A 23087-nucleotide genomic window follows, 5' to 3' on the forward strand; every position below is an offset into this window, starting at 1 on the left:
ACACACCCTGAAGGCTGGATCTGAATGCTTGGATTCATTATGGATTCTTTACCTTGGGTGAGAAATCAGTTGGGCACCGGAGATCAATGGATGAGAATGGCTGATTCTCATCCATTGATCTGAGAGCTCACACTCTCTCTTCATGGGCATGGCATTTTGGAAAAAAAAACACATTTTACTTAATGAATGAAGTCTGGATTCAATTTCTAAATCTCATTTTAGTTTAATGATGTAGTAGTAGCTTAATTACTTTAAACAGTTTGTATGATGATGATAACATTGTTCCATCAATAGGGGGATTACAACTATGATGGTACCCTCAATTAGGGTCCCCAAAAAATGGTGTGCTATATCATGCCGTTTTGTGCCTTATGTCAGCCCAAACTTCTGTAATTTCAGATTCAGGGCTAACTGAGCTTTGATTCTACACATTTTTACAAAACCAGCCAAAATGGAAGGTATAAAATAAGTGTTTTGTTAATTTCGACAGTCCCAGATTACATCTTTCATTGAGGATTTTCTGAAATGGACTGTCCCTCTAGGATTCCAATTTTTTTTTTTTTTGTGATTTCTTCAGGCAAAAATGCTTTGGCAATATGCAATGTTTTTTGTCCAGTTGATCACAAAGTGATATTTTGCAGTGAATGTGTGATGAATGGTTGAAATTATGAGCTCTGCTTTTGTGCTGTGGGGATCTGTTGGTTTAAAGTAAAAACAATGCAGTTATTTTAGACTTTGATTCAGTGATTGGTCACATATGTAACCCCTCAAATGATATGCAGGGACATTGATTTAGCAAAAACATCTGGGATTGCAAGAATAGCAGATTCCTGTGAGGACAGGATTTACCTATTATTTACTCATTATTTTCACTTTGACTAAAACTGAAGGAATGCTTAGGAGGCCTGGGTAAATATCCAATATTAATATCCTCAACTATTGAAGTCCCTGTAATTCTCAAGGTGCCAAAATCAGTGCATTTAAATGAAATGAACGACCAAGCAACAACTGTGTAATTGAGGTTTTTGGTTTGTTTAAAAAAAAAAAAAAATTCCCAGTTTGACTTTAGCTCGAGTAGCACTTATGTAAGCAGCCAAATGTAAAGTAGGCAAAAAAAAGTATTAGTGTACCCAGTGTGGTGTTTATAGTAATATCAAAGCCACATCATTATTCTTTTTAGCACAAAAAACAACATTCCTGTCGAATAAGAATTACAATTGATGAATTTAGTTTTTGTAAATCTTTGCTTTACCAAAGTGCCTTGAAGTGTGCTGGGTTTAGATTGAACAACCTTTGGCCCGTTCTATAAACTACAATGACACTTACTCACAGATCTCATCAAGAGTTGTGAGGAAACAATGCGCCAATATATGATGACTTAACTTCATCTCCTACATTTTAACTATCACTAAAAGTGCCAAGGAACCTCAGGGAACCATTAAAGTGCTCAAAGGTTCAATAGGGTTCTGCATAGAACAGTCACCCCTTCTGAAGAACCGTGAGGAATCCTATTTTTCTTCTGGGAATACGGCACTGCCCAGTGGGGAACCAAACACCAAACCATAGTGTGAGTATATGTGATGTTTCCGTTTGCCGATGAGAATATCAAACAGAGTTCGGAGCATGATGTCACGTTCCGATCAGAGTGCTTTCTCCGGTTCACCTCCACCACCAGTGAGACACGTCTCCAACCGTGCATTAGGCTGCTCACCTGCTTTCTCTGTTCTCCTCCGTCAGCTTTTGAAATGTATTTTAGCTCGTGAGGGTGAGCTGTGGTTTGCAGACAGGGTGGTTAGATTTATTTAATCACTAGAGAGGCTTTCAGCATGAGAAGTTAGTCTGTGGTGCTTATCTCGGGGAAATTGTTTTCCAAGTTCCAACAACCAATTCAGCATAGTGAAAATGACCCATTATGACTATTTTATTATCGTTTAAGAACTTGATGGTTACATTTCGATTTTCAAAAGTGGGTTGGGGTTAAATGTTGAATGCCTGTCATTGACTGAAATAGTAATAATCTGGATGAAGCCACGTAACTGGAAAAGCATCTCTTTGCATTATTACACTGCTCATAATCTTCCAGAAGGGATTTTTAGATCCACTTCAAATAAGGTCTGTGTTTCGTGTACAGAGACCTTACACGAAACACAAGGTGAATTTTATCAATATTGTCTAAATAAACAAATATATTTTTTGTACAGTTAATTGAAACGAATACGTTAACAAAGGTCACCTTGTGACCACAGACTAGTTCAATTCACATTGTTTCAACATTGAATCTATGTTTGAAACACATGGATTTAAAAGAAATTAACAACTGTAATGTTCTCATTTCAGCCAGCACTGAAATCAAATAAATTAGGGTAAAACTTCAACCAGATACTTATGTCATAATTATAGCCAATTTTCAACAATTGCTTGTGTTGTCAACCAAACACATTACTGCTTTGGTAACACTACAAATATGCTGAAAACCTCCAAAATCCCAAAGTGAAGACAATTTTACAATCTAATGTCACAGCATTTGTGTTTTCTAGGAACATACAAGGCCACATTGAGCTACTGTAACTATACATTATTTATATTCCAATCAGAGCCATTGTGCATGTTGAATATTGTCATGTCCTCGCAGGGCAGGCCTGCCATGCCAGTGAGATCCAACCACTCCCCCACTCTCCCTCATTTAGAGCACGGACGTCTGTTAAGTTTTGTTATCGCCCTCCCCTGTGTTCCTCAGGGGTCATAATGAAAGGAGCTGACTGGTTAGATGAATGGCAGGCACTAGCACCATTCCTATTTTGGTTTCTTCCTTCCTCATGTGTCTTATCGGTTATTGATTGGATTATTTTTTTCTGTGTAACGTTGCTTTTGTTTTCATGTTCTCAAGTTCGGTTCAATTTCAGTTCTGTTTTTAGAGTCCTCTGTCTTCTGCGCAGCGTTAGAAAGATGACCTGCAAAATTGCAGGATTTTTTAATAATTGCAGTAATCTGTGCTGAATCTCAAATGTTCATGATGATTTAAATATTTTGTTTTAATGTAACCTCAGTGGTATTGTTTGTGCAATAACATAAAGCACAGTGATAAAATGTTATGCTGTTGTGTTGATTCAGAACATCTGACATTGTTCACCAGTTTTAACTTTACTAGTAATTTGTATAGATGTGAACTATAGTACTGTATCCGGTATCTCTAGAAAGACAGAACCCTGGCAGACATTCCAGTCCCCTGAGTTACAAAGCACCTTCAGTCTGTCTCTGTCTTTCCTTCCGTTTTCTGTCTGTGCCCATGTATTTGACTGTCTCTGTCTGTCTGTGATTATCAGCTTGTGTGTGATCTCTGCGGTGTAGGAGAAGTGCTAGTGCCTGCCCTTCATCTAACCAGTCAGCTCCTTTCATTATGACCCCTGGTCTGAGACATGAAAGCAGTTGAGTGACTGTAAGGGGGGAACCGAGGGCAGATGGCGGTGGCGACTGTGATCTCTTATTTACTTCCTGTATTACATTGTGTCAGGGGACCGTTGTAAAGAGTTAATGGATTGTGCGAGTGTCCTGGCGAAGGGACAGTCAGAGGGACAGAATGAGGAAGTTGGGGGACGGAGGTGGAGGGTGAACCGATGGAGGGATGGGTGGTGTGTGGAGAGGGTGAGTTGGTGGAGAGATGGAGGAGGAGGAGGAGGAGGAGGTGTCTAAGCCCAGAAGGGTTCCGAATAAAGACTAGCGAGCTGTGTATCGGCCCGCTTCCTAACCCTACCTCCACTACCAGAACCCGGGCCTTTAGATTTCAGCCGACCAAACACCAGCAACTCCTCGGTGTAGCGGAGCCGTGCGGGAACGCCCCCATACGCCTGGGTCTCTACGGGGTTGTTGATGAGTTGGAGGTCGTGGCGTCAGGCCCGTCTCTCTGATGTGTGGACGCGCTGCTCGTCTTCGGCCCGGTCTGCGCGGGCGAGGCTGCTTGCTTCGGCACGGCGGAGGCGTTGCGGAGGCGCCTAGCCCTCTCCTGGAGGCCAGCGCTGAGCTGAGCTCATTGAGATTCTACGCCCGTCTCCCAAACCAACTGGGAGCACACACACGTCGGTGCGCGCACACACACACACACACACACACACACACAGCTCCCTTAGTCGTGCAGCCAGGGACCGAGAATGCCACAGCCTCTGCATGGGTAATGAGACCGACCGGTGCTGACCTGTGGGTGCATACATTATCCTCTCCTTCATCGACACAGTGCATATTATCCTCCGTGCAACTGACGCCGCCGGGGTTTGGCGGGAGAGAGGCACAACTGAGCTGGACCGCGTGAAACTGGGCCAGTCTACAGAACTGCTTGTGTGTGTCTGGTGTGGTCGTGCTGCTCACAGCAATTCACTCGGTCGTCTGCCATCTCCCTTCCGCCTGTCCTCCAGAGCTGCACACGGAGCTCCAGCCCAGCTCCTCCTCCTTCTCAACCCAGGAACTGATGACCAGGCTGGGCTTCCTACTGGGAGAAGGGACCCCCGCCTTGCCTAGCGCCCCGATGGAGGACCGGAAGGAGAAGAAGGTATTTCAGTATTCCTCTCTCTAGCCGGTCTCTGGGGGGTTTAGGACGGGGAGAAATATCGACGCTCGTGTGTGTGGCAAAGTGAAAGTGAAATGATTATTAATTTGGGTTTTTTTGCTTTCTTTTTCTGTGGGTCCTTTGATTTTTTTGTTGTTGTTGTTTTGTATGTATACTATTAATGACAGTTTTGTTTGTTTGGAGAAGCTGCCATTTTAGAAATGAAAACTTTGAGGATAAATTACCTGTTGAAAATTAATACAATGCATTGAATTTGTATTTAAAAGAGAACATAATGTAACCGTGTTTTCTTACACTGTCCTACATCATTTTACTGTCCATATATACTGTCATACATCATTCTACTCTCTGTATATACTGTTTGGCATCGTTTGACTGTCCATATACACTGTCCTACATCATTTTACTGTCCATATATACTGTCATACATCATTCTACTGTCTGTATATACTGTTTGGCATCGTTTGACTGTCCATATACACTGTCCTACATCATTCTACTGTCTGTATACACAGTCTTACATCATTCTACTGTCTGTATACACTGTCCTACATCATAATACTGTGTATACACTGTCCTACATCATTATACTGTGTATACACTGTCCTACATCACTCTACTGCCTGTATACACTGTCCTACATCACTCTACTGTCTGTATACACTGTCCTGCATCATTCCACTGTGTATACACAGTCCTACATCATTATACTGTGTATACACTGTCCTGCATCATTCTACTGTCTGTATACACTGTCCTACATCATTATACTGTGTATACACTGTCCTGCATTACTCTACTGTCTGTATACACTGTCCTGCATCATTCTACTGTCTGTATACACTGTCCTGCATCTTTCTACTATCTACACACTGTCCTGCATCATTCCACTGTCTGTATACACTGTCCTGCATCATTATACTCTCTGTATACACTGTCCTGCATCGTTCTACTGTCTGTATACACTGTCCTGCATCATTCTACTGTCTACACACTGTCCTACATCATTCTACTGTTTGAGCATTGCTCCACTTCCTCACTCCCAATGCCCCACCTGATCTCCAGGAGCTCCAGATTGAGCCAGTTTTAGGGAGACATTGCGCCGGCTGTAAGCAGTGGGCTGTGTCCTCCTGATTAAGATGAATGAAGGGTTGGGGAGGTGGGGATACTACTGGGCTGACTCCTCCAGTGTAACGTAAAGTCCGCCGCTGCAGAAACGCTGGCTTCCGCTGGAGTGACTGGAGACCCCATGTAGGAGATCCAGGGTCAGGACACAGTGAAGAGGCTCGCAGATATCTGGGAGGGGCATTACATCATCCTTCATCTTAAACATACATTCATGCACCCACACATACACACCAACACGCACTCTTCCCATGACCTATATACATTTATATGGGGAGGTCTGGAAGGGGGCAGCTGGATGTGACCCTCTGGTGATACAGGTTCATGGACTAAATGTCTAAATGAAACAACCTTTTCCCTTTATTCTCTTTCCATCCTTTATCATCGTAAATACTTGTCTCCTCCCTTTCCATCATCTTCCCTCCATCTCTCCTCCCTTTCTTCTTGACCTTTCCTCTCCTACTCCACCGCATGTGGCCGCTCTCTCCCTCCATCTCTCCAACCCCCCCCCCCCCCCCCCCATCCTCCCTGCAAGTGTAACGTCTATGGCCAGGCGGCGAGCCCCTGCTCTACACTGACCTGCAGCACCTCGTCCCCCTGCTCAGACAGCCCCAGCTCGACCCTGGGCGGTGGCGGTGCTGGGGGGCCTCCCGGTTTCCCCAGCCCCAGGCACCCCGGTCCCAGTCCAGGAGGGACCCTGCTCAGCCCCAGCTCCTGCCGCAGCCCCAGCTCCACGCTCGAGAGCCAGGACAGCGGAATCATAGGTGGGTGCTTCCGTATATACACCATCCTCATCACTGTGGCCGGATCAATTCCATTTCAATGCGTGCGTATTGGATTTTCTGCACACCGCCTGAGAAATATGGACATGAGCCCACGGCTGTGAGATCTCTGTGACCCCCCTCCCCCACCACCACCACCACAATCTATCATGAGTAGGTCTTACTGCTCGCATGGTCAATAATTCTGGCTGAGGGGGGGGCTAAGGGCCTCTGCACTGATTGGAGAAATAGAGACAGGTGGTAATTGTTTCATTTTGCTTTGAGTTCTTATCATCTACCGCCCCAGCTCTTTGTCTCTTTATGCGTGTTCCACTTTAGGCTTCACTTCATTCCTATCAAAACTAGGACATTGCTGTCTTTGTTGGCGCTGGTCTACCTAAAATAGGACACCTTTCTCCCTAAATAGAGCTGATATTTATAGGTAAATACAGAAGGGCGAGGGGTGTTGGCCTGCGGTAGAATTGTTTGATTCTGTGGACATTAGTGCATGACTGATGTGGATCTACTATTAATCGGATAGATGTGCTCTGTACAGCCTGGTTCCTCTCCAGGTTTCTTCCTAGGTTCCTACCTTTCTAGGTAGATTTTTCTCAGTGTGCTTCAACATCTTATTGATTACTCTTTGGTGTATTAGCCTTGGGATCTATATGAGCATTTTTGAAAACTGCTGATGTGAAAATGACTTTATAAAATACATTTGATTGATTGAACTCATTACAGTGTTACTATCAATAATTTACTAGACTGGAGAACTTAAGTGTACTGAAGCAGAGTTCTTATCCTAGATGAAAAATACTCCACCTGATTATGCCCCAAAGGTAATCAGCTGTAGTTTTTGTTTGTAGTTTGTGATCCCTTGACACAATTCTTCTTCCTCTATTCCTCAGCTACCATCACCAGCTCTTCTGAGAATGAGGAGCGTGGCGGCTCCACTCTGGATCTGAGTAAAGATGGTAGCAGGAGGTCCGGTGGACACAGTGGGCGTGGAGATGACCCCTGCCCTCCTATTGCCAAGGACGACCTGCCAGTACCCAGCGAAGTCCCTCCCAGGTCTGACGTCACGGTCCTAGGGGAACCCAGAACTCCGCCTCCAGCCAAGAAGCCCCACCCACAGCGTCACACACATAGCACTTCGTCTCTGGTGATGCCGCGGCCAAACTCTGTGGCAGGTGAGGGACCTCGTTGTTTCTTGCTGCTGGTGTCTCTGTAGTCTTAGCTAGTCTACTGTACATGACTGTTTTAAAATTACTGACCTGGCATTGCAAGATAGGGTAAAACAGCACATTGGAGATCTGTCAGATCCTTAAACCAAGAAAGAAAAACAGACAGAAAGTAAATCAAACAGATTTACTTTTACCAACGGTCTAGAACAGGAGTCACACACTGGTTTGTCACAAGCTACCGATAGCTTGCAGCCCATTTCCGAGTAGCTTTGCGAAACAATTCTGAAGGTGCATGTTGTTTTTTGTGCTTCACTGCAAACTGTCATCGACAAATGTGTCAAGTTTTAGACGCTTCACCCTCGCAGGTCTCTAATCAACGCAACATTGACATAACCCCCCCCCCCCCCCCCATGTTCAGCTTGAAAGCCATACCTAACACAGTATATGGCAATTAATATCTGACGTGTCTTCCCTGTCTGTCCATGTGGTGCCAGCTTTTGATCATTCCATTGCACGTTGCTAGTGATAAGCTCATGTTGAGGTTCCACCGTTTTGTGGATGGTGATAATGTAACAAAACCTTCTTAACAATTACCATGTAGGTTTGCCTGATAGAAGCGTATCATCATGAGTAGTACATCATTTGGATCTATAGGTTGTTACTTGTATGAAATGGTAGCTACAGATTCATCCAACCAGTAAATTCCTCGCCTACAAAACATCTTAAACTCAGAACTTTTAAACTGAGAAAACAGAAGGCCCCCTTTAGATGGGTTTATTAACCATAGTCAGAAGAGAGGATTGTGCCTGTTTGAAAGCAACAACAAAAATCAGAGTATCTTGCCGCGTTTTCTAAAAGTAGCTCTTATGGATCTACATGTTTTCTTTTTTCAAGTAGCTTGAAAGAGTTGGAGACTCCTGGGCTAGAACCAACTTTTTTATTGTTGTTTTTATTGTTGTTTTTGTTGTTGTAGTCCTCTTACTGCCATTACTTTGATTGTGTAGCTAAACAGCTGCTGCTGTATATTTCCCGGCCATGCTGTTTCAGGTATGTGAAAGCCATTAGACAGAGCTGTCTGGTTCCTTTCATTAAATGAGGAAGAATACAATAATATTAATCTCTGTCAGCACCCTGTGGGATGGAGAATGTGAAAGCTACCAGCTACAGTATTCCATGAGGGTTTAAGTTGTCATCGTACATCTGTTTCTCACCTCTGTGTTTGAGAGAACAAGAGACAACTTTTCTTTCGTTACATGTCACTCCATTTGGAAAGCAAGGCAACCGCCTCTCATGGGATCATATCCACTGAAATGCCTGACAGCCTCTTCTCCTATTGTTGTGGATGCTTCAGTTTTCACGAAGACTCAAGAGTAACTTGAAATGATCCTGGAAGATTTGTTAATTGGTTTAAATGGATCTCACTTTGAGGTTGTTGTGGAGGAAAGATATCCTAGTGGTCGGTGTACTGGGCCGGTAAATGACAAGTTGCTGGTTAAAATGTCTGAGCCGACAAGGAGAATAATGTGTTTGGAAAGTCCTGCCTTCAGGATGCCAAAGGCGTTCTCAGGTGAATTCAGATCAGAAGTCTGACTTGGCCAATCAAGATCTTTACGCTTTTTGGCCCTGAAAAACTCCTTGGTAGCTATGGCAATGTGTTTGGGGTAACTGTCCTGCTGCATGATGAAGTGCCATCCAGAGGCATTTGGTTGTGAGTTTAGAGGTGTTTGATTGTGAGTTTAGAGGTGTTTGATTGTGAGTTTTCAGGTGTTTGGTTGAGAGTTTTGAGGCATTTGTTGTATCTGAGCAGACAGGATGTTTCTGGACACTTCATAATTCATCCTCCTGCTGCCATTAGCAGTTACATCATCAATGAAGAGCTGTGGCACCCATATATGCTGAAAACATAACACCATCTCCACCATATGTCATCGATGAGGTGGTTTGCACTTACATTTTTTCTCCAGACTTTCCCCTGGCCATCACGCTGGTAGATTTTAAATGTTCTTTTCATCTGTCCACAATGCCTTTTATCTTGAACTCTGCTGGCTCTTTTGTGTGTTTTACGCCATCCAGTTTTTTTAGGCTACCTAGCGTCTTTGCACCTTGTAGTCCAGCTTCAGTAGTTTGGCTGGAGAAGTCTCTTGTGGATGGTAGAGGCTCACACATCCATGCCTAGCTCCTGAAAAGTGTTCCTTATATTGGACAGTTGTTAGATTCTTTTTTTTTCTTCTTCATCACTATGGTGAACTTGGCCATTGCCAGTTCTTCCTTGTACTTAATGATGATTGATTTTGGCTGGCCGTAGGTTCTGTCTATGTCTCCGATTGCTTAATTCTGATTGATGTGCCTCATGATGGCCAGCTTGACTTGCATTGGCACATCTTCAGTTGACACATCTTCAGTTGACATGTCTTCAGATAACACATCTTCAGTAGTCAAGTCTTCAGTTGGCACATCTTCAGGTTACAATTCTTCAAATATCAGCAACAGACTCATAATTAAAATGCTAAATCTAGAGTCAAGAACCTTGTGCGTGCACTAATGCTGCACACAAATCTCTATTAAGCAAATTGACCAAATACTTAAAAAAATGAAAATGGAAAGACTAATAGGTACAAAATGTGCTGTAATTTCTAAATGGTTCATCCAATATGGATAAACCTGTCTCAAATAAACGCTGACTGTCTACAATTTAACCCTACAGTCATTCTATCATTTAAAATCCAAAGTGCTATTTTGGAGTTTACAGGATTTCCAAAAGAGTCTGCTTGGTGGTCTCTGGAAAGATGCAATCGCTTTTCCTATGAGATGACAAAAACGTTGTTTATCATTTGCGTTGATTTTTCACACACCTCGCCATTGGCCAGGAAGGCCCTGTTGGGGTCGCAAGGGTTGCATAACGAGGTGTTTACGATGGGCTAGGAGAAGTGTACCAGCACACGGGTCATTTCCTGTCCACTTCCTCTTTACAGCCGTAACAGTGCGTGTCACAGAGCCGAGCAACGTGACATTCCTCCTCTGATTCTGCTCTGAGGGGATTAAAGGTCTCATGTAATGCCAGATTATATTGTGTTACAGGGGGCTAGGCTGTGTAGCATTAGGCGACACTATGGATTTATATGCTGTGTGATGGGAATTGTTCCGTCTGGAGTTAATGAATAACCACTGTGGATCAGGTGAACGGTTTCTTTGGGGGTACAGTCGTGCCGTGTAATTGAAATTCCCAGTAGTGGAGAAGTAAGACACTGACAGCGTGTTCGTTTTACACTGTGGGACCTTTTTGTGTCTGTCAAACGTGCTGTGTGAGGAATATCTGTGGAAGTGCATAAATGCGCAGATGTTAATAGAATAACCGTCATAAGTTATTGGATGATGGGACAGAGAGAGAGTGGCCTGTACTGTGTATTGTCTGTCTAGCTACAACAGGTACTGTACTGCAGATTCATGTGAATTAGCTATCTAAATGGATCAAATTTAAGTTAATGAAAAAAACAAGCATGTTTTCACCTAACCCTAACCCCTAACCCCTAACCCCGACCTAACAACCCCAAACACATCACCCTAAGTCCTAATGCATAACCCGAACTATAACCCTAACCTCCGTTTTTAATATGTTTTTCAAAATGTTTACCCGTTCCTGGATTAAATCACACCAAAGGGACCTTTTTGTCCCCGTTTATAAAGTAAAACCTGTTCACACATGCAGTATTTATATCTACAACCTCCATACCCAGATATTTCTGTTCTGCTATTTCACGACCAGAGGCCCCCAAGCAGACGGTTTCCCAGAGGAAAAGACTGTAATCTAGTTAGCTGCTTGTTTGCCATACTTTAATTGTTAAACCACCTCTATTGGATTTCCACTAACTCATTGAGAGCAGAGGGAGAGACCTGGTGTAGTTGAGCAGAGGGAGAGACCTGGTGTAGCTGAGCAGAGGGAGAGACCTGGTGTAGCTGAGTAGAGGGAGAGACCTGGTGTAGCTGAGCAGAGGGAGAGACCTGGTGTAGCTGAGCAGAGGGAGAGACCTGGTGTAGCTGAGCAGAGGGAGAGACCTGGTGTAGCTGAGCAGAGGGAGAGACCTGGTGTAGTTGAGCAGAGGGAGAGACCTGGTGTAGTTGAGTAGAAAGAGAGACCTGATGTAGCTGAGCAGAGGGAGAGACCTGGTGTAGCTGAGCAGAGGGAGAGACCTGGTGTAGCTGAGTAGAGGGAGAGACCTGGTGTAGCTGAGCAGAGGGAGAGACCTGGTGTAGCTGAGCAGAGGGAGAGACCTGGTGTAGCTGAGCAGAGGGAGAGACCTGGTGTAGCTGAGCAGAGGGAGAGACCTGGTGTAGCTGAGCAGAGGGAGAGACCTGGTGTAGTTGAGCAGAGGGAGAGACCTGGTGTAGTTGAGTAGAAAGAGAGACCTGATGTAGCTGAGCAGAGGGAGAGACCTGGTGTAGTTGAGCAGAGGGAGAGACCTGGTGTAGTTGAGCAGAGGGAGAGACCTGGTGTAGTTGAGTAGAAAGAGAGACCTGATGTAGCTGAGCAGAGGGAGAGACCTTGTGTAGTTGAGCAGAGAGAGAGACCTGGTGTAGTTGAGCAGAGGGAGAGACCTTGTGTAGTTGAACAGAGCAACATCTGATATAGCTAAAAAGAGAGAGAGCGAGCTGGTGTAGTTGAGCAGAGAGAGAGAGAGAGAGAGCTGGTGTAGCTGAGCAGAGAGATACAGTTCTACAGAGCGTACATGAACAAGTGTTCTTGCCTCATGTCGGTTTTCAAGTTAAAATGGGCCGGTCTCTGTGCCCCTGTGCTGAACAGTATGCTGATTCCCTTAGATCCTCCAACAGGGACTGTTCTAGTGGTAAACATCCGTTCTACCAAGGTTTTGACAAGAGCTAGTGAGTCGGAGAGAGAGAGAGTGAAAGAGAATGGGGGGGTGAAGGAGGGAAAGTTAAATTGACAGGGAGAAGGGAAGATTGGGTTTTTGTGTTTGTGTGTGTGTGTGTGTGTGTGTGTTTGCACATGTGTGTATTTAAGAGAGAAAAGCGAGAGAGTAAGATCTATTTTCTTGTAGCTCTGTAATGTCAGCATTGGGCATGCCTGATGTGAGTTGCGTGGGCTTTCAACTCTCTCGCCTTCCTTCTCCTCCTCTCATTTTTCCCCTCCTCCATCTTTTCTCAATCTTCCCTTCATCCGTCCCTTCTCATTCTTCCCTTCATCCGTCCCTTTTCATTCTTCCCTTCCTCCATCTCCCAACCGGCCTCATAAGGTGAGTCTTTCATTTCCTTTTCATTGGCTGGTACTTGTCTGGAGGTTAGTTAAGAAACATGATTTGTTTACTGATCCAGGTTGTCGATCGACCGAGAGCAGTTCATTGGCTTATCTGAAGATGCAATTAATGCTTCAGTTGTGTGTGTCTGTGTGTATATGCTTGGCAGTGTGTGCGCTTTCTGTGAATGTGTGTTTAGTCTTTGATGGTCTTAGCTGTAGTTAGTTTGCCACAAAACACATACAGCATAAGTGGAAGAACCATTTAATTCAAGGACAACTCTTGAATCTCGGCTGCACTTAGTTTGGCGATGGAGGGTTTTGTAAAAATGTTTTTCCACCTTGAAAGGAGTATAAATGAAATGAACGCATCTGTATCAAAGCCCCCTCTCCTGTTTTCCATTGCCTGCTCTCATACTTCACTCTGTGTCTCCTGTTCCCTCATACAGCCACCAGCTCCACTAAGCTGGAGGAACTGAGCTACCTGGACGATCAGTGCGGAGCCCCGCAGCGAGGCTCCGTCAAACAGCCCTGGAGCAACACAGGGGGAAAGGACGCTAAAGGTAAGGCGTTGTGAGGGCGTGTGCAGATTGATCTTCCTGCCTGAATTATGGATTCATGAATATGGATTATGGATTCATGAATGACTTAAAGCCCAGTGCTCTCCTCTGATGAACAAATCACATAAGTAACCCCTTGCATGTTCTGTCCTCCCCCCCCCCTCCGTCCAGCGCGCTTCGCTCCCTTCAAGTCAGGTGACATCATGCTGAAGCCGCTACTGTTTGAGGTTCCGTCCGTCGGCCCGGACCAGCCTTTCCAGGGCCGCGATTGGCTGTTCCAGCGGCTGGAGGAGGTCCTGAAGCAGAGTGACTCCTGCGAAGGCCGCGGGGCCGTGGTGGTGGGCGACGTGGGCTTCGGCAAGACGGCCATCGCCTCGCGGCTAGTGGCCCTCAGTTGTCACGGCGTGCGCATGCCACAGGCCCCCGTGCAGAAGGCCTCCATGCAGAGCCCCGGCGCCTCTCCAAAAAGTGAGACACTAAACCATTGGCTGGAGTCGTTCTGTGGGAATAGCTTTTGGCTGTTTTGGCACGTTTACGCCGCCCTCAGCTCGCTGCGCCACACGTTTCACCAAACGCTGACATCAACTCTTCTTCCAAGGGTCGTGTTTTAGAGGCCGAGCTGTTTTAATGGGGCTGTCAGATCTTCCATCAGACAGAAGGTTGTGGCGTCAGACCAGTGGTTCTTAAACTGGGGTCCTTGGACAGATTGAGTTGATCCAATAACAGATGAATTGGATTTTAGCACAGGGTTAAATACAATACAATTGAGTGATCAATCCACAAAGTATTGTTAACTTGGACCTGGGATGCTTACGGAGATATTAGTACCCAGTTTTTTATGTAGTGCTTGTTCTCCCTAAATGAATTAATGCCAGAAGGTGGGCATTTACAATGTGCTTTTCACATTTAGGATGCCCTACAAGACATTGTAAAACTAACTTTATGCTCTTTTCTTTGCCTCACTGGAGTTGGGTTTTCATTGTTAGGCGATTCATTTGCTTTCACAAACAGGGGCCGACTTGACGAAATGACAGCATTCGTATTTATTGTCAGTCGTCCTGGTAGTACTTCACCCTCCGGGAAATTTAGAGTGTGGCTGGGGGAGAATGTGTTCACTGAAACTCCCCAGGCTACAGCCTGGCGTCAGTTTGGTTTGACCATTAATCATTTAAAAAGGTCAAACGTGCAACATGAAGGCTTTGTAACTATTCAGTTTGCCTGGCAGCTCCGTACTGCAACCGGCAGCTCCAGCAAAAAAAAATGCAACACCAACTTACCAGTTCTTAGTAGTCTTCAGTTTTTGCAGTTGTTTAACACTTTAATTAGTTTAACATCTTCAAGCATACAAGCATTCTGTAGCAAAATCCAGGAATTAGATTATTGATTTCTTGTGTTTTATTTACAAATTCTGCATGTTTTATCTGATGTGATTAGTTTTTTTCAGAATTTTTTGTAGTTTTTTTGTTATCATTATTATTATTTATTTTGTTACGTGGTCCCTGCTTTGGTTGGTGTCAAACACCAGCTCTTCTGCAGTGTTCCTCAGATATCTTCATCAGGGCACATGAACCACTCAAAGACACCGAAACACAACCATTGACAGCTCCATCCCTGAAAGCTTTGGCTCATTGTGTAGTGATTGATGTTGCACAGACGCTAGCACAGCGTTCACGTCGGTAACTAAGCACTGCTACGTCAATGGTCCCAATTGTGTAGCACTCCTATTCTCATTGTCAAGTGTGTACTTTCTCGGTCCCCATCAGGCAAATTGATGAAACTCATGATACGGTAGAGCAGTGAATGACGTCAGCTAATGACATAATTTAGGTGAAGAGCAGGGATCTGCTTTGATGTGCCTGCTCAAGAAAATCCAATACAGTGTACGATGAGAAATGCCTGACAAGAGACTGATGTGATTTGTGTCTCCAGGCTTCACTGAATTAACGTTGCTTTCGCGTTGGGTTCCAGTACAGAAACAAGGTTAAATGTTGTTAAAGGATAAGAAACGTCAGGAAATGGTGCTTTTAAATTTTACTCTCACAGACTCCGAGCAATTTAACATGTAATTTGCCAGTTTTGTGAAAAAAACTTGTGCTTTTCGTGTTCCTCTGACTGAAGTTGTGGTGTGCTCTCCGGCTGTCCTCCAGTAGGTGGGGATCAGGGGGCAGATGGGACCCCAAATGCATCCTCACACCCGACACCTCCCAGCACGGAACCCCTGTCCTTTGATACTGTCTGCCCTGGGACGCCTGAGGCACGCAGACAGAGAGAGGAGGCTGTCAAACACTTGGCCAGCAAGGTACACAACTACACGCGCGTGCACACACACACACACAGCTAGGTACACTACCCCCACATCCAAACACATGCACAGCAAGGTACAGTATGCATGTGCTGAGGCATTCTCTCATACACACTACACTGAGAGGCAGGGTTTAGGGAGACTGTACTGAGAGGCAGGGTTTAGGGAGACTGTACTGAGAGGCAGGGTTTAGGGAGACAATACAATGAGGCAGGGTTTAGGGAGACTGTACTGAGAGGCAGGGTTTAGGGAGACTGTACTGAGAGGCAGGTATTTAGAGAGACTATACTGAGAGGTAGGGATTAGAGAGACTATACTGAGAGGCAGGGTTTAGGGAGACTATACTGAGAGGCAGGGTTTAGGGAGACTACTGAGAGGCGGGGTTTAGGGAGACTATACTGAGAGGTGGGGTTTAGGGAGACTATACTGAGAGGCAGGGTTTAGGGAGACTATACTGGGAGGCAGGGTTTAGGGAGACTATACTGGGAGGCAGGGTTTAGGGAGGCTATACTGGGAGGCAGGGTTTAGGGAGACTATACTGAGAGGCAGGGTTTAGGGAGACTATACTGAGAGGCAGGGTTTAGGGAGACTATACTGAGAGGCAGGGTTTAGGGAGACTATACTGAGAGGCAGGGTTTAGGGTGACTATACTGAGAGGCACTGGGTTTGTTTAGACAAATTCGGAGGAGGAGGAGTTTTCTGACTGACTGCTGTCCATCTGTTTGTGGAGGTTTTGCCCATTTGATTTTTGAGTTCCTGAATTTAAGACAACCCCTGGGTTTGGGAAGGAAAGCTTTTCCCCCAACTTAATAAACAAGATGGTTCCATTTATTGTGTGTTTCCATAACTACTGACAGCCCTCTCTACACTAATGGGGCCCTGAGTTTTTCTAAGGCAAAGAAAATTTGGTAGTCCCCCTATTGAATGCGTACACAGAAACCCTAATTGAATGACGTCCCTTTGACAAATATCTTTAGAACAGCTCCCTCTAGTGGCCCCACAGGTGGGTATTATTATAAACGTTTAATACTTTTGTTTTGTCTCTAGACAGACAAAAACGTGTGTAAGATGTATGCAGATTGTTTTTGGGCTGCATGTTGACAAGTTGTTAGGCAATCACTAGTGGGGACTATTGACCCACTGATCATTTCTGTATAGTTAATAATAACCCAGGGTTTCAGTAGTTAACCCTGGGTACAAAAAAACTGTTATTTAGCCATGCATTTATTCAGTGTGACTTAACATAGTGGGTACATTTTCATACATTTTCATCAGACCGTCGAGTTCCAAAGACCACAGTCCTGTTGGCTTTTGTTTCTCAGAAGGTTTGTTTACTCTGGACATCTCTGCCTCACATTGTTTCCCAGTTTTCTGTATGTGGGTTTGTCATGGCTGCTTGATTAGCCATCTGTTAATTAGCAGCTCATCCAAGAAACTTTAAACGCTTGGAGAGAAACAAACAAACACTGATTCCTTTGATGGAAATATATTTAGACTTCTCCGGAAAAGTGTTTAAGCTAAAGACACTCATGGAGTCATAACTCCTGGAGGGGGCCGAAAACCCATCATCGAAGTGCTCAGAACGTGGGCGTTTCTCTTCGTCTTTTTCTTCCTCCCTCAGCCCTCACCCCTCTCTCCCTCCCTTTTTTCTTCAGGTGGTGTCCTACCACTTCTGCCAGGCTGACAACACCTACACCTGCCTGGTCCCGGAGTTCGTTCACAGCATGGCGGCCCTCCTCTCCAGGGCTCCGAAGCTCAGCGGCTACAGGGAGCTACTGCTGAGGGAGCCCCACCTACAGAGCACGCTCAGCCTGCGTTCCTGTGTACAGGACCCCATCGCCGCCTTCCGCCGGGGAGTCCTGGAGCCTCTCGTCAACCTACGCAAGGGTACTTATCTAACTCCCTCTCGCAGCCACCGCGTTCACATCCCAGATGCTACGGTGTCGGAGGGCCAGTAGGGGGCAGGCTTCCCTCTGGTAGGGTGTCATTTTTTTGTTTTTCATGGGATCGTCTTATGGCGTCTGTGGTAAGAGTCGGGGGTGTTGTCCCGGTGTCATAGTCCCATATCCCCCTCATGGCCACCTAAACATCCCCCAACTACTAATGAGCGTGAAATATTACGTCAGAACTTTTTTTTTTACATCACATCTGATGCGTGGTGAGCGTTTCTGCCCAAATAACACTTTGGTGGTGAATGAGGTGAGGTGTTTTTGATGTCTGGAGAAGTGATCTGTAAGATTTTTAAAAAATGCTTTGATTATTAGTGGTATTAATTCTTTTATCATACACGCCCCCCTCCGCGTTGTCTCCAATCACAACACCTGCAGCCTGACTCACCCCCTCCCCCTCTCTGTCACCCACAGTTTGGGTAATTGCCATGTGCCTGAAAGCGTTGATTACGACTCCCTGGCGGGTTGCTGGATCATTTTGGGATAATAAGGTCACTGATTGAAAGCGCCACAGGTGCTGACCCAAATGGAACTTGGCGATTAAAAAGTGAAATAACGCGATAAGCGTCTGTGTCATTCAATATCCCTCAGATCGGTTTTCTGTCAGATCAAGACCCGAGGGCAGGATCTGTAAGGTCCCTACAGTACGTACCAGGAAACACTGTGTCACTGAAGTGGACCATCTCTGGTAACAGTCAGTGTCTCTGAATGCCTGTCATGATTTGGCTGGTCAGCCTGACCATGCTGTCTGTTAGTTACTACACTCAAATGCCTCGTTAAAGCCCGACTCTCCAAAACAGGTGCAGAGCTATCGACGTGTTATCTTCCTCTAGGCTGAGGCTGTGTGTGAACGAGGTATTTCTTCATGATATGGATTAGTAGAGATGGCCTAGATGCCCGACCCTAGTGCAGAGAGTGTATTATGGCGATTACAGAGTCCATATGGGCATGGACGTCTGTGTCGGGCTGTAATAACCGCTCCGGTACAGTGGAACGGGACAGATATGCCCCTGTGATCACCCCGGTCCTGTCTTGTTAAAGTAATGTTTGCCATGATGAGAGTCTATAGGAGAGTTAAGAAGAGAGGACATGGTGCTTTCCCCTCCAGCCGAGGTGCGTCCCTCCATGAAATTACTCATTAAGTATAGACTGAGAAAGCAGGAAGAAAGGTTGGACGCACCCCAGGTTAGATGGTCGGCACATATTAACTGCTAACCCCCCCCCCCCCCCATGCTCTGCTGTGTAGAGAGGAAGGTGCCCGAGGAAGACTTCATTCTCCTGGTTGATGGCCTCAATGAGGCAGAGTTCCACAAGCCGGACTACGGTGACACCATTGCCTCCTTCATCACCAAGATCATCTCCAAGTTCCCCTCCTGGCTCAAACTCTTGGTCACTGTCAGGACCTGCCTGCTGGTGAGTAGACGACCGCGTCCAAGCTGTGATCCAGCTCTGGTGCCAGTGTATGTGGGATGTTTTGGCTCCACAGGACAGGGTTGGGGCCAGTTCCATTTCAGTTCAAGTCAGCGCAGGACGTACACTGTCATTCCAATGCACTTACTTGCTTTTTAAATGAGGAACGCAGGAAATGGACCTAACTGACTATGTGAAGAGGAACTAATGTGAACTCCGCTACCGAGGTCCCCAGGTTTTCTGTTGCACTGACAATTCCGTCAGGCCATGTGGCTCAACGGGTCTCACCTGCACTTTCACCGAAACAACTGTAGTAAATCTGATTTTGCCCTTAGTTCTTTGGCCTTCAGGGTACAGAGAATGGTATGTTTTGGCTGGTGGGCACCAGAGATGCAGTAGTTCAACCTGGCTGGTCAGTCTACACCTCCGGGGACTCTGTTGGCTGTGGTTCCAGCATCCTGCCAGCTGAGTCCAACACATCTGCCCAACATCGCCATCACATAACTCTCCTGGATTACCCCAGTGGCCCATAATGCCCCCGGGAGCCTGCCTGCCTGGTGTTATGTAAAGCGTGCGTGCGTGCGTGTGTGTGCGGGTGTGTGTGTGTGGCCCATGCGGTCGCAAGGGATGTTAAAGGTTTATCCCCCTGACTGTCCAGGATCTTCTCTCCCCACTGGTCTGTTCCACCATTGGTCTGTTGACAGGAAGTAATAGCACTATTGGCCGGTTCCCGGGAAGTTGCCAGTATCCTGTTTTTGACACAGTCCCATCACGGTTGCTATGCAACCAGGGCACTGTGAAATCGTTTGGATCATCACACGTTGACGGAACCGTGCTCAGCCAAGAAATCAAACGGCAATAATAATTTAATAATAACCTGGGTATTGCATTTGATTTATTAGTTCGTAGCTGTAATTTTATTTTCTCAGCTCAGACGTCGCCATTCCTGATGGCATCTGTCACTTGAAGAGATGTGATGTGAATCAGTGAGAAAGCTCCATCCATCCCAAATGACACCTACTGCCTGAACTGTAGTGCCCTACTTTTAGCCGGGACCTAAAGCTCCCTGCTCCACAGCGCACTAAACCGCATATAGATGCTATTTGGGATGCTTGACTGTGTTACACAGTCGCTGTATGTCTTGAGGTGATGGGTGACAGCTTTTCCCTGACTAATCTGTTGTCCTGGCACATATACTGAACCAGCACAAACAGCCAACAAGGCTGTTCTACTCGTCACTATTACCTGTTTCATGTAACCCATTGCGACTAAAATAAGTTTTATTCTGCTGTGAGGCAGGGGACCCTCGGATTTGACTGTTTTGTAAAGGATTTATTTATTTTCTCTGCAGACCCTAGAGTGGGTGTCCTCTAGTGAATTAGAGTGGGACCAGCAAGAGTATCAAGCTGAACTCTTAAAGTGCATTTTCTTTGAGTGTATTCACATCCAGATTGGAGGAAGGGTTTAGGAATTACAGCTCTTTAATATGCAGCCCCCTCTTTTTCAAGGGACCAAAGGTAATTGGACAATTGACTCAAAACATGGACAGGTGTGGGCTATTCCTTCATTATTTCTTCATCCATTAAGCAGGTAAAAGGTCTGGAGTTGATTCCAGGTGTGGCATTCACATTCGGAAGCTGTTGCTGTAAACCCACAACATGCGGTCAAAGGAGCTCTCAGTGCAAGTGAAACTGGCCATCCTTTGGCTACAAAGAAAATATCCATCAGAGAGATAGCAGGAACATTAGGAGTGGCCAAATCAACAGTTTGGTACATTCTGAGAGAAGAAGTCACTAGTGTTTATTGATGATGTGGCAGGAGACACAAGCAGCCGGATGAATTCTGAAGTATAGTGGGATATATTTTCTGTTCAGATTCAGCGAAGTTGATTGAACGGCGCTTCAATTAACACATGGACAATGACCCAAAACAGGAGGTTTTTAAGACAAAGAAGTGGAATATTCACTTGATCTCAACCCGATCGAGCATGCATTTCACTTGCTGAAGACAAAACTTAAGGTAGAAAGAGCCACGAACAAACAACTGAAGACAGCTGCAGTGAAGGCCTGGCAAAGCATCACAAAGGAGGAAACCCAGCGTTTGATGATTCCATGCGTTCCAAGCAGTCATTGTGTGCAAAGGATTGTTGCCAAAGTATTAAAAATGAAAATGTTATTTATGATTGTGTTCATTTGTCCAATTACATTTGAGCCCCTGAAATAAGGCGACTATGGATGAAACTATGTCTGCACTTCTTTTTGTTTCAAGTCCAGAGAGCCAAAATTGTGTCAGTGTCCCAATATTTCCGGACCTGACTGTATGTACATATATGTACATATGGGTTGATCCAACCAAATATGTTTACAACATATATGCTCATATAAGACACAAGTTACATACACATTGCCATATAGTACATTTCCGTATGGGAACCAAGCTAAGATGTACATAGTACTTCACAAGGTGCATTTCGGCCAGGCCTGATTCCACAACACAGAAGTACCTACAATTCTACCATGTAATCGCTGTTCCCTGTCCCCTCCCAGGAGATCACCAGTCTCATGCCCTTCTCCAGAATCACCCTGGATGACTTTCCCGAGAGCAGCGAGATCGGCAGTGACCTGAGTGACTACATCCAACGCCGCGTCATTGCCAGCCCCGAGATCGCCCTGAACGTCACCACGCCAAACGGCACGGCCCCGGACCCCCTCCTCCTCAGCAAGTTCAACGCTCACCTGGCCTCCCGCAGCCAGGGCTCCTTCCTGTACCTCAAACTGACCCTGGACCTTTTCCAGTCAGCCCACCTGGTGCTCAAGGGAGGCAACTACATGGTGGTGCCGGTCGCCCTGGCTGAGGTGAGTTTAATTGATGTAACGGAAATGACTGGTTTGCGACAGCGCCTGCGGCATTCGCGAAAAGAGCAACATTGCATTTTTAAAAAGGTGCATAGCTGGGAGGGAGGACCGGTGTTGTGCCCACTCGGGGGGGGGGGGGGGGGGGGGGGGGGGGGGGGGGGGGGGGGGGGCTCAATTCAGTCAGATCCGCCCCAGCTGAAGTGTGTGTGTGGCTGACGTCAAACGTGGAGGGCGTTAAATCTGTCAAATCGACCAGCAGTCCCGTTCTGTTTAGGGAGTCAGGATGATGAGAGCTCTGCTGTTGGGGACTCTGTGTTGCATTGATGTTAATCAGGGTGTCTGCGTGCGGTCCACAATTCTCCTGTTCTGTGAGTCTTTTATTTAGACTCACAGAACCTTCTTCCAGTCACAGGCACGTAAACAATATAGTAGAAGTCCGGTTCTAAATGCGACGTTTAAACAGATTTTGGTTTTTGGTTGTTGCTAAAGTTCTGGGCTACATCTTTAATTGTATTGGAATTATTGTGACCGTGCGAATGGCTGTTGGTTAGACTTTGTTTATAATGTGATCGGCCATTACTGGCAAAAACCACTATGAAATCTCATACTCTGCAAATGTTTGTCCTCGAGTACTTCTGCCTGATATTTCGTGGTCTGCAGTGGAAAGGTTAAAAAGAAACACTGCTCTAACCTTCATCAGGATGATGGGAATATTAAGTATTAGTTTTTTGATTTTCGTTGTCCATGTCACTTTTTCAGTCGTTTGAATGCTAACGCGAGTTGGACGGGTGTGGCTTTGTGACGAGCAAAAACATTGACTTGGCCCATAAGCTTATGTACTCTTATAATCTAAATCTTCACCCAGCACACCCAAAAGAGGACTGGCCACACCTCAGTCTGGTTTCTTTTTAGGTTTGTTCCTAATTTTGGACCCTACACAGGGGTATTTCTTAGTCACCATGCATGAACTCTTGTTGCTTGCTCTTTGGGGTTTCAGGCTGGTTGTCTGTAAAAGCACTTTGACCCAAGCAAACAGCCGTTCACTGATCTGACAGCTCTAATGCATTTACATTACATACACATCCAAAACACCAAAAGTGGGCCTTTACTGGTGATCCCTGGATTCAAATCCCTT

General features: G+C 45.6%; 1 protein-coding gene across 3 annotated transcripts in view; it reads left to right on the forward strand.

Annotated features, from left to right (window-relative positions):
• Positions 1 to 23087, forward strand: part of LOC105022096 (protein TANC1) — a 41510-nt gene that overhangs the window by 6509 nt on the left and 11914 nt on the right. For all 3 annotated transcript variants that reach the window (XM_010890230.5, XM_020042360.3, XM_034289500.1), the window contains 9 exons: positions 4407 to 4540; positions 6219 to 6447; positions 7353 to 7634; positions 13326 to 13439; positions 13608 to 13904; positions 15584 to 15735; positions 17394 to 17625; positions 18934 to 19100; positions 21644 to 21952. In XM_010890230.5, coding sequence (XP_010888532.3) covers positions 4407 to 4540; positions 6219 to 6447; positions 7353 to 7634; positions 13326 to 13439; positions 13608 to 13904; positions 15584 to 15735; positions 17394 to 17625; positions 18934 to 19100; positions 21644 to 21952 — 1916 coding nt within the window. The remainder of the gene's footprint in view (positions 1 to 4406; positions 4541 to 6218; positions 6448 to 7352; positions 7635 to 13325; positions 13440 to 13607; positions 13905 to 15583; positions 15736 to 17393; positions 17626 to 18933; positions 19101 to 21643; positions 21953 to 23087) is intronic.

Source organism: Esox lucius, chromosome 22, assembly GCF_011004845.1.
Source record: "Esox lucius isolate fEsoLuc1 chromosome 22, fEsoLuc1.pri, whole genome shotgun sequence".
Taxonomy (NCBI): domain Eukaryota; kingdom Metazoa; phylum Chordata; class Actinopteri; order Esociformes; family Esocidae; genus Esox; species Esox lucius.